This window comes from Symsagittifera roscoffensis, chromosome 2 (assembly GCF_963678635.1).
Source record: "Symsagittifera roscoffensis chromosome 2, txSymRosc1.1, whole genome shotgun sequence".
NCBI classification, from domain to species: Eukaryota; Metazoa; Xenacoelomorpha; order Acoela; family Convolutidae; genus Symsagittifera; species Symsagittifera roscoffensis.
In genome coordinates, this window is record NC_087063.1 from 11,728,605 (window position 1) to 11,745,130 (window position 16,526).

General features: G+C 36.9%; 2 protein-coding genes across 10 annotated transcripts in view; both read left to right on the top strand.

Annotated features, from left to right (window-relative positions):
• LOC134840715 (dynein axonemal heavy chain 2-like) overlaps positions 1-16,526 on the top strand; it is a 446,672-nt gene that overhangs the window by 36,391 nt on the left and 393,755 nt on the right. The gene's annotated exons all lie outside the window — the stretch shown is intronic.
• LOC134839691 (alpha-mannosidase 2-like) overlaps positions 1-16,526 on the top strand; it is a 37,086-nt gene that overhangs the window by 3,809 nt on the left and 16,751 nt on the right. Inside the window, exons 6-8 of the mRNA XM_063855313.1 lie at positions 4,408-4,686; positions 5,398-5,413; positions 5,446-5,685. Coding sequence (XP_063711383.1) covers positions 4,408-4,686; positions 5,398-5,413; positions 5,446-5,685 — 535 coding nt within the window. The remainder of the gene's footprint in view (positions 1-4,407; positions 4,687-5,397; positions 5,414-5,445; positions 5,686-16,526) is intronic.

A 16,526-nucleotide genomic window follows, 5' to 3' on the forward strand; every position in this document is an offset into this window, starting at 1 on the left:
TATTAGTATATGTAGCTGGCTTTTTTGTGACTAGAGTTAGAAAATTGTCAAGGGCTTGTCTGTTTGTTGGATCAGTTTGAGCTTGGCAACTGATTCTAATGCTTTGTCTAGTTCTTCAACAAATTTTTCTTTTTATAACGATGTTGTATATAGCAGACTAAATTGATCTTTTTCCCCTAAAGATTGTATGTACTATCGCAGCCACAGCTTCTAGTAGACCAGTTTCCAGTTGATCAATTAATAAAGTCTTATATCATAGTTAATTCATTGTCCCACCTCCTCTTGTAAATCTGTTGTTTGTGAGAGTGATGTGAAATCCGCTTATTTTATACATGTCTTTTTTCATTTAGACATGTTTCTTTTATGCGAAGTGTTTTCATTGGAGACTCGAGGCTGCTTAGAAGTGCTTCCAGATCTTCAAGATGCTTTTTAACAGAGCGAACATTAGAGAGCATGATTCTAGTTTTTAAGTTTTCAGCGGATTGACATGGTTTTATGACATGGTTTTATCACGGAAGATTCATGTGTCATCAGTTTGACTGGACCTGAAAAACTCCTTTTTTTACCTAAACAACTCATCAATACACAAATGTTGTCATTGAGAAAGGCTACTCCATGAGCTTCCCAGATGTAATTAATAATTGCATCTCGAGTCCAAACGTCTCCAATTCAATCATCTTTTTTCATCATAAATTTCTTTTTCTTGAGAATAATTGTTTTAGCTTCTCTTCTGGAGAATCAAGCAAATATAGGCTTAGGTCCATTTCCTTTCGGTGGAAGCCGGTGAGCTAATGACAAATCAGTCTGGGGAAACTTGTGCGCTTATTGAATTTGCTACTTCCAACACTTTTCTCATCGTTACATTATAACCCTCGCTATCTTCTTCTTGCCTACCAATTTTTTGGATATTCTCTCTTCTATTATAGCTTTTCAGTTGCTCAGCTTCCGCCTATGTCTTCAGGCAAGCTTTATCAACAAAGTCTTTGTGCGCTTTTATTCCGTTACAATTTTCAGATGTAGCATTTCTTATTGCTTCCGTCACCATTGCTTCTATAGTTGCGTTCAGTTTGTCTTCAAGGTATCAACAATAACTTGAATCATCTAATTGACAGCCCATTTATTTTTCTGCTGTACGGCTTTAGTGTTATTTGTTCTTTCTGTTCCTTGAGTGGGCTCAAAACAGAGCACGGTCGTTTTTTGCTTGAGTTCTCATTGACAGGAGTTGTCGGTGTTTCGTTGCGAAAAGGCAATGTGGGCAATTCAGTTTGTAGTTCCATGATTTTCCATTTCGTATAATCTATTTCTAATTTTTATGATTGGAACGATACTAATAGGAGAGAAGAAAAAATATGAGAAAATGAAGGGGATCTGTTTCAGCTCCAAGTCTGGGTAATTAAGTCTAGTTCTGTCTCACAAACAGTATTTATCTTTAGTAAAGAAGAAACAGAAGAAAGATAATTATTTAGAAGATTCCTCGAGTTTTTGTTTTTGAGCTGCTTCTCGGTGCTTTTGCGATGGTTTCTGTTTGTTTTTTTTTTGAATTAATTGCTCCAGGTCACTTAGTATTTACTCACAATGTCCAGAGTTTTGACTTCTAGATAGGATTCTTGATGAAGAGCTGTTTTTTGCATTAAGTTCTGAATTCTGTTTGTTGTAATTTTAGTTCACGTCTTTCAACATATGCACCACGGAATTATCAAGGGTCTTCAACTCAGCGTATATGCTTGGTGCCTTTTCTCTTTCACAATAACAGTTCTTCTCCAGTTAGTGGGTCTCGGGGTTGATCAGAAATTGAATTAATAACTGCGTCGTGCCAGATGTTTACTGATTGATTAGGCTCTATGCCTTTTGTAAGTTCCTTGCACCTTGTTTGTCGCATCTTTTGAGCGTCGATGCAAACTCACTCGTTTTTTTGCGATAAATGTTTCCTTCGACTGAAAAAGTGATCTTTTTCCCAAGAGCATAGAATAGTGAGCTGGCTCCAATAATATAGACCATCAAGAGATCTCCATTCAATGCGCCATGCATTGCTGGCTCATCCCCGAAACTATTTATTAAGTTTAGCACAATAATTAGGCTAATTCAAACATTGAGTTTTTTGAGACAACTAAAAATGTCCAAATTGAGCCAAAAAACATAAGCAACTTAGTGGATTTGAATTTTTTGAACTTGCAGTGAAATAATATGTTGCATCCGTTGATCCAATTTTATGAGTTCGAGTTAGCTATTTTTGAAAACTCAACCTGAACGATTCTTGAAGTTTGAAGACATTTTAGGCCATTTTTTTGAATCTCGAAAATTGATTTGAAAAATTATTCTTTTTTCACTGTATTTTCATTCGCTATGTTTATGTTATTTTTTAATTTTCGTGCTTATGTTGTAATATTTTTTCTTTGAATTTTGTTTATTTTCTTTTTTTTATCACATGAACTGTTAATTCGGCTTAAAAGGTTTTGGCTCATCTTTTTTTGAATTAATCGCCCCATATTGCGTCGTTTTAAAAGCAGTAACAGCTTTTTGTTTGTGTGTAAGCTGACCTGGATGAAACTTGAAATTTTCGATTTACTCATCTTTTTGTCCGAATTTCCAGCTAAATTTTTTTCTTTTTAGTCTTGTATCACTAACGAAAGAATCTTCCTCTTGAAGGTGCTATAACGGTATAAGTTATACCTTCGAAATTCTTAGGCTAAAAATTTTCAAATTTGAATCATTTCAGGGCTTCCTGTTCCTTGACCAATTTTCGCCTGCCTCTGTTTTCTTATTTGAATTTCGATTTCTTACGGTGTAAAACTGTCCTTTTTTAAGGCACCCTTAGGTATATATGAACTTTTTCAGTTCAATAGTAATTGTGGTTTCTGCGGTTTGCAGAGGATCTGTGAAAAGCTATCCAGCCTGCCTAACCATAGTTCGTTTCTTTAGTTTCCCTACTTTCTAGACTGAGTTATTTTGTTGAGCGTAGCTTTTTTGCATTCTAGAATTTTCATGTGGTATCACTATTGCAGCTGAATTAGTCAGGCTGTAGTATAACTGAAGCTAGAGGTCAAGTGAGATCTCGTCCTCACCCACTACTTGTGCTTTTGCATGGGATCGATTATCATTACTTTTGCATGGGATCGATTACACGATCTGACGATCTCGAAGTGAACGCCTTTCCACTATGCTTAGTGCTTCTAATTTCAATTCAAGTTCTTTTGCGAAAACGCCGGGAAATTTCGTTTTTCACCTACGAAAGAAGAAATAGCGCAAAAAACAAGATCGATTTTTAGTTTCAGAAGTGGAATTTATTTTTGTAGATTTTCCAGCGGAATCAATACTTTATTTAACATTCCAGTTTTTTTTCAAATTGGGTAATTCTATTCAAAAAGTGCCGATCATAAATGGTTCTTAAAGTTCAAAGAGCTTTAATGCCATATTTTTTTTCTGAAATTTGAAGTTTTTTCAAAAATGGTCTCAATTTTTTTGTCTTTGCGTTCGGTGACTCTTTTCCAAATGTCTTTTGGCTTTTTTTAATAGTGCCAATCGCAAAAAAAATTAAGAACCTTGTTACGTATCATCATCTGCACAACAAATATTCAGAGCATTTCTATCGTTGCACTTGCGAAGCAAAGTGTAAAAGGACGAACTTTCTTTTTCCAACCTAAGTCGGAAATATTGGTGCCATTTATTAGTTTCAAACAGCAGTACAAAGATAAAAAGCTCGATTTCGGAATATTTCTAACTCAAAGTATCTCGCAGTTTTTTGAAATGCATAATTTATACATAATTTGGCTTTATGCTTTCAATTTTTGTACATGCAACATTGTGTCTACTTTTGGTGCATCGAGTTGGCTATTTATTAGCATATGTAGCTGCGTTATTTGATGCTAGTTTTTGGGGATTTTAAGCATCCGTGGCTGAGTGGTTAGTGCGCGAGACTCATATTTGCTAGGTCGCAGATTGGATTCCGACGCGTAGCCGAGTTTTTATTAATTCGTGGCTTATTTCTACTTTTTCTTATTTCACTTGATAGAGTTGCTTTTTGGTCGTGTTCTCGCAAGTGTATGCGAAGCGCAGCTTCGCCTGTGTCGAAAATTTTTGAAACCACGCTAGATCCGCTCCTGCTTGGGGTGGGTGTGGATCTATATCTAAAATTCTTGATAAGTAGCTAACAATTAATACAATTCCTAATAATTATACAATCCAAAGCTGGAACACTTGAATTTTGCTGTACAGATCTGATCAGCTGATGTCCTCGGATAATTGATTGGGTAATTGAGTTGTGTTGAAAAAGCTTTGAAATCTTGCGAGGTTTTTCATAAGTAAACGGCTCATTTTGATGCAAGATTTTGAGCGCAATCGTCTAAAAAACCGCTCAAATCTTGCTTTAAATTAGGTGAAAAATCTCGCATCGGGTTACCTTGTTTTCAGTGGAGACTTCTTCACCTATTCGGACAAAGAAGACGCCTATTGGTCAGGTTTCTACACTTCGCGTGCTTTTTACAAGAAACTAGATAGGGTTCTGGAGTCCCGACTCAGGGCTGCTGAGATTGCGTTCTCAATAGCTAACTTCATGGCGCCTGCTTCCAAGTCAGAATCTGGTGTCTGGAAAAATGTTTCCAGCTATCTGCTGGACAAATTGACTGTTGCGAGACGGAATTTGGGTCTGTTTCAGCATCATGATGGCATAACTGGTACATCAAGGGTAAAGTAATTCAAAATTAATTAAACTAACAATAAAATGAGGCTCAAAAATTGAAATAATTTAGCAATTTTTGTAATGATGTTTTCGTATCAATTGCGAAAGTGGTGTTTGTTTCAATTGCAAAGGTGATGTTTGTTCTTTTTTGGCCTCAAAACTCATCGTTGTGAAATTGATCTGGAAAAGTATTAGCCTACAAGTGTTTAAAGATGGCTCTTAACAGCTGCTGTGACAAACAGAAGATAAACTAAAACGTTTTGTTTTGAAAATATTAACAGTCCATCTACTCAGAGGCAGATTTGGGGCAGGGGGCCTGATTCTAATCACTCACCGTTCGAAGGGTCTCCTTTTGGTACTCTTTTACTTCTTGCCAAGCGACCCTTAATAAATTTGAAAGACGGCAATTTTGAGGGGCGTTGAAAACGCAATTTTTTTAAATCAAAACTTTTCGAAAGGTGTCCAGATAGGGCTTTTTTGCCTTTTTTGAAAAAGAAAATTTGCCTGTGGCGTAGAACTTTCGTGTAAAATGAGGCCTTTGAAGTGTTTTGAGAGAACTCAGTTCGGTCAACCTTAAATTTTGGTCAATCGAACTTATAAAAATTAGCAACCTCACGTAAAAATTTATAACAATTAGCAACCTTACTTAAAAATTCTAGTTAACACACTGCATCACCTTCTATTTTCGAGCTTCGTAAGGTTTTCAAAGGTGCACGTTATAGGATCATGTTGTGGCGGACTATGGAGCACGCTTGCTTACTTCGGTAAACAACGCCGATGAAGTCATTTCAAGGTCAGTCGAGTTCCTTGTGTCCGGACCCTCACACGACAAACAGAATATTCTCGAAGTCGACGAAACACGCGATAAACATGACTCCATGCCGAGTAGAAAAGTACAGTCTGTGGCGGGGCTAGAAGAGGGCAAAATGATATCTGTCTTGTTTTACAATTCGCTTGGAATACAAAGACAGCAACTAGTTTCCATAATCGTGGATTCGCCACATGTTCAGGTATGTTTTTACGCTCATGGTTAGCAACCCTTTTGAAGTCGGAATAAAGATGTCTTTCAGGTTAAAAATTAGTTTACCATAGTCACCTGTATCATTGAGGGCAGCAGTTGGTATATCTGTTCTGATTGACTGCCTTTCACCAACAGATATTAGTTGAGCTCATTTGTTATAATAACAATCGTTCAGACTGTAATATTGGTGGAGATGATTTTTCTTCAGAAAAAGTCCTGAAGTTTGTTCACGCTGAATTCGATTATTCGTGGTTTGATTTTTGATTTCTTTTCAAGTTCAGTTCATTCCCTTTGTTAAAACGAAGGCAAACTCAACTATGGAACAGCAATAAAGTAAAAATCCAAATCAACGTGATTGAATTCTGGTTTAAAAAAAGGATTTTAAATTTCAGATTTTACAGCGGAATAAAAAGTGATCTTAACAGCGGAACAATAACATATTGATCCAGTTTTTTTTACAATTGAGTTAATTTAATCAAAAAAGGCTCAAATATAAATTTGTTGCAGAAATTCAAAGAGCTGTAGTCCTATCTCCTATCTATTGCTTTCTTTGAAACATGAATATTGATATCCAAAATGAATCCATGAACTGACAATTTATCCTTCATAGTTGCCCATCATAGGATTTCAAAGATGCAGTCAAATTATCTACCGACTATTATCAATTGACACAGGCTATATGAAACTACAAATTAAGTTCAGTTGATACCTTTTGGTACAAATTAATCAAACAAATAAGCATTGGTCCCTCATAAGTAAAGAATGCTTGAACAAAGATACACTAGGAAAAAACTCACAGCCAGGGAGATAACGTTTTGATTCAACTTTCTTTCTTTCTTTAGCCCATATTGGGCGGGTTCAGCCCATCCGTCTCCAGGCTAAGGAATTTCGCTACTTCAACCCACTTCAACCACAGGTCAGCGGTAGTAAATGGGGAGGGATTTTTGGGGCAGTTAAAATGTGGCAACTAGTGTAAATTGACAATAAACAGTAAGGGCAAAGTGGGGAAACTTGGTTGTCTCAGCGGGCGAGGTAGGTGTTTAAAAGCCGACTGTAGCCCGGCCGAAGTTGGGAAAGCTTACAGCAGGGGATTCTAGGAAGAGACTGTTTTGAGGGGTCGATGGTAGGAGGTGGAATACAAATTGCTTTTGAGAGAGGGGTTTCTGATGGGAACTTGCTTGCTTACTAGTTTTGTATGGTTTTGTTTTAAAAGGGGCTTGTAGTGGTCGAAAACGAAAGTGGAAACTTCTTATGAGTTCAGATTTAGTGACGGATTTTGGTCGGTTAAGAGGGAGTCTGTGTTGTCTTTAAAAGCACTTAAAATTGATTTTCGAATGTGACGAGGTGTTTTGGGGTAAGAGTGATAGAAATGATTTGGGTGAAGAGTGATAGAAATGATTTGGGTGATGCAAGCAATATGTTGAAGTTAAATGGGAGTGGTGGTTATTAACGTTCAGGGTCTTGACTTCATTGTGCAGGTGGGCAGTGGAGTTCATAAGAGTTGAGCCAGTGATCTTCCCGTTGGCTTGATTTTGAGTGGCCTGCAGGTGATTACTCAAAATCAAGCCCTCCGGGTGATCACTGGCTCAACTCTTATGAGCTCCACTAGGATACAGTAATGGCATGGCATAGAAAAACTTAATTGATTCAACTAACAGCATAAAACGATATCAATCTAACTTAACAAATTATGGATCTCAAGCAAGAGCGACAATTTACTTCTAACCCTGGAATAAAAACAGGTGCGGAAAAAAAAGATGAATAAGTGGAAAAACCAAAACCGTGGCATATTTTAATAAGAAAACGGGTTATTAAAGTCTCCTCTGAAGATGTGAAATCCTACTGTAGAAAAAGTTACGAACCTGTGCAAAACTAGTGTTAATTTTTGAAGCATAAACAAACATACCGTATTTTTGGACTAGTATTTGGCCGCAAAGTACAAATAAAAATGATGACTCGAAATTCTAGTCGGATGATGACTCGAAGATAAACATAAACAGATCTACCTAAACAAAAATTATATTGATGAGCTGAAGTTACTGTCGAAGCAGATATCAATTAAAGTCTGTTTAAGTTTATCGGTTCGACTCATTATACCGGGTGTTATGATTTTTAATTATATGTAAAAAAGGCTATCATGTAATGATAATTTCTTTATATCTAAAAAAACATCATATATGGAAATATATTTCAAAACATCCACGAACCTGGAACACAGCGCTAAAATTGTTTTTGGGCTCCTTGCTTGTAAATTTTGTTTTTCTATGCCATGCCGTTACTGTATCCCATTCAAGTAGGACAAAAGCGACATTTTTGATATAATTCATGATCAAATTTTCTTTAAAAGGTAAGTTATAAAAGGGGCCTTTTCGTGTAGGTACGGTCGTGCATTAGCTGGATAGGGCCCATACCAGCGTGACATAAATACATCATCAAACTATATTGCTGGAATTAAATCAAGTCAGCATTTAATGCGTTGTCATTAAAAGTATTTATTTCAACCATTCCTCCTCATTAATAGCACTAATCAAATTGTCTATGAATTGCGTCTTACACAGTGATCTGCACCCCCGTATACAAAGGATAGCGCTCCTGAGCAGCGCGAAGCTTATCTTAGTTCTTATATAGTTTATTAATTCTGAGTAGCTTCATGCCTTTTTTCACTACGTTTTTCAGCTATGCGCTGCATTGTCCGTATAGTTGCTGGTGCGGCACCGCCAGTGCAGCCATAAATGTGCGCTCAGAAGCTGCTGTGTTCGACTTGTAGAACTCACTGTTGGTATTTTGATTTTTTTAGCGATTCGTGGTACTTATAGGCGTCTTTCAGTAATCTTCGTGAAGTTTTTGCGTGCGGCTTGAAGACTTTGATATCAAAGAAGGTTCGGCTAAACCTTGAGCCTTATAATCCGTTTGCTTTTGCATCTAGCCAAGCGTCTTTATCGGTCGTGGTTGAAATGTTGACAAAGATCTCGCCTTGCAACGACTGAAGTTTCGGCTCGATTTCAAGATCATAGGAAACCTCGCTCATGAGGTTGGCAAAGGTATATCTGATATGGTCATGCCTCATGTGGGTGTATCCACCCTTCGCACAGTCTACCTAAACAGAGCCTCAAACTGGCAAGGTAGAAAGATTGACCACATGCACATGTGAGTGGAATATTGATTGGTTCCCATCCATATCTGAGATAAATTCCATCCCGAAATTCGGGTTTATTGAAGTTGAAATTATATCTGCTAAGTGGCTGTGCTTTTAACCAGTTTGAGGCTCCTTTTTCTGAGGCTAGCTCAAATGAGTATTTTTCACTGTCACTCAATTGGTTCAAATTGTTAGTTCTCTATTGGCTTGTTCTTTCAGTTTTAACTTTGTATAGATTTTTTCTTGCTCAGATATAGCTGTTAATGGGTCGTATGTGTCTAAGACTGACGATGTTTCAATTGACCATTCAAAAAATTCTCATAGTCAGAAGGTAGCTTGATATTTAGACCGCCCATTTTCAAGGGCAAAGAAGCGATGTCTCTAAGCTGATGGCTAAAATTATCTTTACCAATTAAACTTGGAATGAGTTTTTCCTGCAGTATTTTATTGCTGGCCTGCATGTTTTCTGTGGCATTGGGAGTAGGTCTCGCTAAAAACGATAATTTTTCTTGTACCCCTTTGGTGTAACAGGAGTACATGTTTTGTGGTGATATTTCGCGATCTTGCCAAGTTTTTTCAGTATTTTGTTATGTTTTTCTAACTGAGTTTCTAAGAAAGTTTGACTTTCAGTCTCGGATCCTATGACAGAAACAAATACTCTGGCACCTTTTTTTTCATTTTGGTTTCGATATTTTTGAATATTTTTATCGCCTCGTTGTATTTGTTATCTGTTACAATGAGCTGGCATTTTGGTGCTTTTACTTGATATCCAAAATATTTTCCGTGTTTCATAAGGTTGTCAAGAGCTATTCGCAGGCTTGTCAAATTTCCGACTGCATACCATTTCTGAGTTAAGTTGTTATCGTTGAGTAGTTTTATTAAAGGTAAAGTGGCTAGCCCGTACATCGTCATTGCTAATGGGTCTCCTGGTGTGGTTCCTTCTCTAGATCGGATAACTTTTTTTATGGATTAGAGTATGAGTTCTGTAAGGCGGGTACTTTAGAAAGGCATATAGTTGCAATGATCAAATTCTGATTTTCGGATAAGGAAACTAGCTGTGACATCTGGAATTAGCGATGTTTTTAATCTACAAGGTAATTATAAAAATGAATGAGAGCGCTGTTGTTGAAGATAAGGATTGTTTTGCATTGAAGTTGTTTGAGTCGCGGCATTAAACTTACGATATTTTCTCTCAATGGTCGGCTGCGTCGAAAAAATTTGTTTATTTAGACGATTGAACCGCTCTTACCAGCGACTAGCTAAGCACTGCAATGTTTCATTTGTTGAAACAAAGAAGTTTTAGTTCAAAAATTACATGTTTTCTGACAGCTTGCTTTCGGCTTCCTTAGGAATCGGTCCACGTGCTTGAGATTTGAAAACTGTCCTGAGTAATTTGCAATGAAGCCATCGTACTCGTTGTTTCTTGATTTTAAGTTGGTCTGACTTATGCCGTCTATTTGCTGTGCTAAATGACCGTTTTGGGTCTTCTAGCGAAAATATGCTTCCCTGCTGAACATCTCTGCATCTAATATACATCTCTGCTCCTAATGTTTGGTCCTTGATATTTACTCCTTTTTTAAGTTCCATTATTCAGAGTCTCATTAAGTTCTTTTGAATGTAATATTTTTTCCTTTTACCCGCTTTTTAAAAACTATTAAAGCCTTCCCGTCCTACCCGTTTTTGGTTGATGTATCACCTTATGGACGCTTCAGGTCTACCCTTAGATTCTTTACAAAAAAATCTCTGTTTAGATTTTTGGTGTTCCCTATATGCTTTTTTAAAGTTTATTTCGCTATCAGAAATTTTTTAGCTTTCTTCATAAGTTTTACTTGATGTTTCGCCTTCACTTTCTTCGCAGTTTGTGACTGCTTTAGTCTGTGTCCACAAAACAATGCTTAATTCACTTCCTAACAATTTTGGACGACTCTCACAGTATCGAAAATATTCAAGCGTTTAGGCTTTTTTTTCACTTACAACCCGCCTCGAAACAAATATTATCGGCCACACCTTCGAGTCAAATCAGAGCTGGAAAACCAACGATGATGTTGATGGAGATGGGGATGATGGCGAGTTTGTGCATTTTAAACGCTATTCGTTTTGATTTTTTGCTGGTTGTGAACCAACTAGTAATTTTTAAGAGTAATGAACGTAGTGAAGACTCTTATATAGGTCTTGCTGATTTTTTTTTTGTTTTTTTTTCCGGAAAAGTCTTAAAAGTTTAGTAACTACAGATGTGCATTCATCTATATTGATGCATTTATGAATGCACTTATGTAAATATGCACTTTTTGAGTTCAATTGAAATTCATCTGCTGAAAGTGACCTAAATAGCGTTCTCTAAATACGAATGTGGAAATGGCGCGAAAAAACGTGAACGATTTCTAGTTTCGAAAGTGGAATAAATAGTTTACCTATAGATTCAGTTTTCTCTAGTTGGGTTCGTGTTATCAAAAAAGCGCCTATTATAAATTGTTCTAGAAGTTAAAAGAGCTTAAGTGGCATCTATTTTTTTCTTTGAAATCCGAAAATTGAGATTTTTTCAAGAAAGTCAGTGTTTTCTTTATTATGTATACTTGCGTTCATTGCTCTTTTCCAATCTTCGATTGGCTGTTTTTCGCTTCATTTTTTTTGCTGATTAGTTTTTTCTTTGAAGGCCTCTGACCTAACTTGTTTTTGCTAATGATTAATTAGCTGTTAATTTTTCTCATTGCTTCTTGAATTTTAAGTTAAGCTCGGAGAAGAGGATAAAACGGGGGGTTTTCAAAATTTTTTTGACACTGGTCGTCTGCGCAAGTAGTCTGTGCATAGTTACTGCTCTAGCAATAGTGTGTATAGACATTTTCCCTCATTCGAGCATCCAGCCGTGCTAATTTTGTAATTTATCGCAAGTAGTAGCGAAGTTCTGCTTCGCCTCTGTGTTCAAAGCTGCGAAACTCAAAATACCAATCGTTGTTAAAGCACTTCAGTGCCGATTGTGCTTTGGATCTTTAGGTGCCAATGAACGAAGTGAATTTTTACTCATCTCGGTCAAATATTTTCAGCGAGGGAAAGGACCATGTCTAGCCGTATACGGAGAGACGCTGTTGCGCCCATGATTAAAGAAAAGAAACTTACTCTGCCCAGCAGTTAAAATTCTGGAGAGGCTCGTTCACCCCATCTTTACCAAACATCTCCCCAACGCCAAACACCAACACGGCTTCCGCCCTTTTCACTCCACCACCACAGCTCTCTCCACTCTCGAATTTTACATTTCAGACGGTTTTAACCAAAATCGCCCCCCTAAACGTACGGTACTGGCCACACTTGACTTATCTAAGGCTTTCGACATGGTGTGTCATCGCTCACTTGTGGAACTCGTTCATGACACTCCCCTCCCAAGAAGTCTAGTCCGCTGGCTAAGTAATTACCTTAATGGTCGACAGGCTGCCACCTCATTCCGTGAACACACATCCCCCCATCGAATAATCCACTGTGGCGTACCCCAAGGTTCTGTTTTATCACCCACACTCTTCAATTTTTATGTCCATGATGCACCGCCACCTCCCGATAATGTAAACCTTGTTTCGTATGCAGACGATTTCCACCCCTTCGCAAGTAGTTCCAATATTGATATCGCCTCAAACTCCATCAATAGCTACCTAAAAAGGCTCTACGATTTTTTCACCTCACGCAAACTAAGTTTCGCGTCCTCTAAAGGATCAGTTACACTTTTCTCCTCTTATAACAAAGAATTTAATAAAACACCTAGTGTTCTTTTAAATAACGAGGCGCTACCCCTAAACAAAAATCCAACAATCTTAGGGGTGACATTTGATCCAACACTTTGTTTTGCCACTCACTGCAAACAATCCGCTGAAAAGGCCAGACGCAGGATCGGAATCCTGAAGGCATTAGCAGGATCAACCTGGGGTCACTCCAAAGAAACCCTCCTCCTAACTTTTAAAGCTTTAATTCGCCCCATACTTGACTATGCAGCCCCCGCATGGTCCCACGCATCAAGTAACACCTCCATAAATTGCCTGCAGGTTGCCCAAAACCAATCCCTTCGCGTTGTTACTGGATCAAATCTAATGAGTTCCACTGCCCACCTGCACAGTGAATCTGAAATCCTAACGGTCAAAGACCACCATACCCTTCTGTCATCTCAATTTTTTATCTCTACCTATCGTTCCCACCATCCCATTAATTTTATACATTCACATCCCCCTCCTCCCCGTCTACTTCGCCCCTCAATTATAAGCTGCTTCAAAGAAGACACCCAGAAAATTTTAACCGACTTTTCAGTCTACGCAAACCACCCTCTAGTTCTGGACGACCGAGACGAAGTCTCCACTTTTATCTTTAACTACTACAAACCAATTTTAAAAGACAACCATACCTCCCTTGTAACCAAGTTCCTAGCCGAAACCCCTCCGTCTAAAGTTATTTGTATCCCTCCCCCAAAGATAGACCCCTCTGAAAAATCTCTCCCACGTCCCACGCGCTGTAAGCTCTCCCAACTCCGGTCTGGCTACAGCCGGCTCCTTAACACTTACCTATCCCGCCTCGACAGCTCCATCTCCCACCTTTGCCCAACCTGTTCCCTTACCCCCCACACAACATGTCACCTTTTCAACTGCTCCCAAAACCCCTCCCCACTCACCCCAGCAGACCTGTGGCTTCGGCCGGTAGAGGTTGCTAAGTTCCTTGACCTGGAGACAGAAGAGCCCAACCCGACCCGCGTGGGCTAACAACAACAACAACAAAGAAAAGAAAGAAAGAATTTATTTCTCCAAAGTTATAATAAAACATCAAAATAGACACAGCATCAAAATAAATAACTCGGAGAGGATAGACAAAAGGCACATTGAGCGCCCACTTATATTCTACCCGGTTTACATCAACAATTCATGTTATTTAAACAAAATAATGATAAAAATAAAATATATTTTTGATTTTTTGATATTTTCATTAAAAAGGCGATATTTCGGATATAAAAAAACTATTGTATTGGGGGGGCAGTCCTTCTATTGAAGCACTGTCACCGTTGTTAGAGGATATAAATAACTGTGGAAAAAAAAACAAAAAAAAAACAAAAAAAAACAAAAAAAAAAAACAGAAAAAAAAACAAAACAGAAAAAAACAGTGATATCTCGAAAACTACAAGGATTTGGAGGCTCATATTTTTAGGGTATATTCGCAGCTCATATATGGTTGTCGTGTAGCATTTAACCACTGCATTGAAAAAAAGGGGAACGTTAATTAAAAATATATTTAGTTAGATCGCAATTACCCAGAATAAAGCTATCCCTAAAATTGTGGATAAAAATTATTACCTCATTTTTAGTCATCTTTTCAATATTTTGGGGCAGTAAATTATTCTCGTTGAGCAAATTAAGTAATTTCGAACCTCGATTAGTCAGTGAATTTGCTTTAGTGTTATTCTTACAACAATGGGTAACAAATGAAGTATATTTGGATTTCCTTGTGTTTTAGCTGTAACGTTTCAAAGAAAACATTGTATTCAAAAAAAGAGTAGAATGTTTTTGATTCAAAGAACGAATGCAAAACTTTAACAGATCATAGATGTATAGCTCATGAACCGTTAAAATCTTATTGACTATCAGAGTTTCCGTTATGCTATCATATTTGTTTTTGAAATAAATCATTCGAACAATTTTCCGTTGAAGAATTAATATTTGGTTTAAATTTGAAAAACTGGTTCCACCATAGACTAGTATGCCGTACTGTATTACAGGCTTAATATTCGACTGATAATACTTTAATAAAATGGACTTTGGAACATAATGACGCATCTTAGAAATAACACCGCAGTGCCTACCCAATTTTGTTTTAATTTTTTGAATATGATGAAAAAATGACAGTTTGCTGTCTAAAACAACTCCTAGATTTTTACAGGAAGGTTCAGGCTTATACACAGTTTCAAGTAGTTTAATATCGATATTAGAAGCACTTCTATTTTTATTAAAACTAATTACAGTTGTTTTGTCAGTGTTTATTGCTAATTTATTTGCACACAGCCAGTTCGCGACGTTTGTCAAGTCATTTTGAAATATTTCGATGCTGGAGCTTCTGCTAGTGATATTAGTATCATCCGCAAATAGGAAAACATCGGAATGTGAAGTTACATCATCTAAATCATTGATATATATAAGGAAAAGTAGAGGACCTAGAACCGAACCCTGCGGTATTCCGGTTTTTATAGGTAACCAATCCGATGTATAATCATTGATATGAACACATTGATGTCTTTCCGAGAGATAACTTTGAAACCAATGATAGCAGTTTCCACGTATTCCATATTTTTCCATTTTTGACAAAAGGATTTTATGATCAAGTGTATCAAAAGCTTTTTTCAGATCAATAAAAAGACTACAATTAAAGATTTTATCATTGCCTAGCCGAATGCGTTCAGTCAATTCTGCTAAGGCATCTATTGTCGCATATTTTTGACGGAAACCAAACTGACGATCGTACAATAGGTCGAACTTTTCTAGATAATTGTATATACGAGAGTGCATAAGTTTTTCAAAAACCTTGCTGATACTACTTAATAGTGCAATCGGACGATAGTTATTCATATCTGATCTGCTTTCGGCTTTATGAAGCGGTAAGATTTTTGCCAGTTTAAGATCTTTTGGAAATAGGCCCGAATTGAAAGACAAATTACATAAGTATGTAAGATATGGAGCTATGACATAGCAACTTCTAATCAGAAGCAAGTTACTGATCTCATCTATTCCACAAGTTTGTTTGGGTTTTAAATCGTTTATGGTATTTATTACTTCCACAAAAGAACAGTTGAAAAGGAAAATTGATTTATCGGAATCATGATTAGTCAAGATTTCATTCACCGGCTTCATTGAGTCAGCGAGTTTTTCGCCTATTGTGGCAAAATATTCATTAAAACAATTAGATATTGATATGATATCTGATGTATACTCACCATTAACCGATAGATTTGTAATACGAGATCTCTTTGTTGATTTACCTGTTACTTCATTAAGTACTTTAAATCTTTGTCTCGAGTCTCCAATACATTTATTAAATCTGCTATAGTAATACTCTTTTTTGGTTACCCTTATTAGTTTTTCAACTTTATGACGCTCTTGAATAAATGCTTCTTTTTTCTTGGTATTCAATTTGTCATATTTCCATACTTTATATAGTCGATTCCTTTTTGAAATCGAAATTTTGACCTTTTTATTAAACCATGGCGCGTTTGACTTAGTTTTTAATGTTTTATTTCGTATAAGAGCAAATAACTCTACCGATTCAAATAGGCATTTATAAAGTTCTTCATAAGCATCATCAATGTTATCATTATTTACAAGATTGGTTGTCTCCAGTTTTTGCTTCAGGAATTGGTTAAAATCGGAGAGTGTTTTCTCTTTCATAAGAAACGACATATCGCGGTATGAATTATTTATATCGAAAAGCCTTTCATTGAAATCTGTTTGTAAAGTTACGGGATAGTGATCAGAAAAACATTCATTATCAAGCACTCTAATGATTGGGTTATCAATTTTTCGGGTTATGAAATGATCTAAACAAGATTCAGTCGATTCACATAACCTTGTTGTACTTTTAGCTAGGAGCTCAAAGCCATTAGCTGTTATTGAGTTTAAATATGATTGCTGGAGATTATTTAATCTGAGTGTTAATATTAAAATCACCTGCTAATACAATAGGTA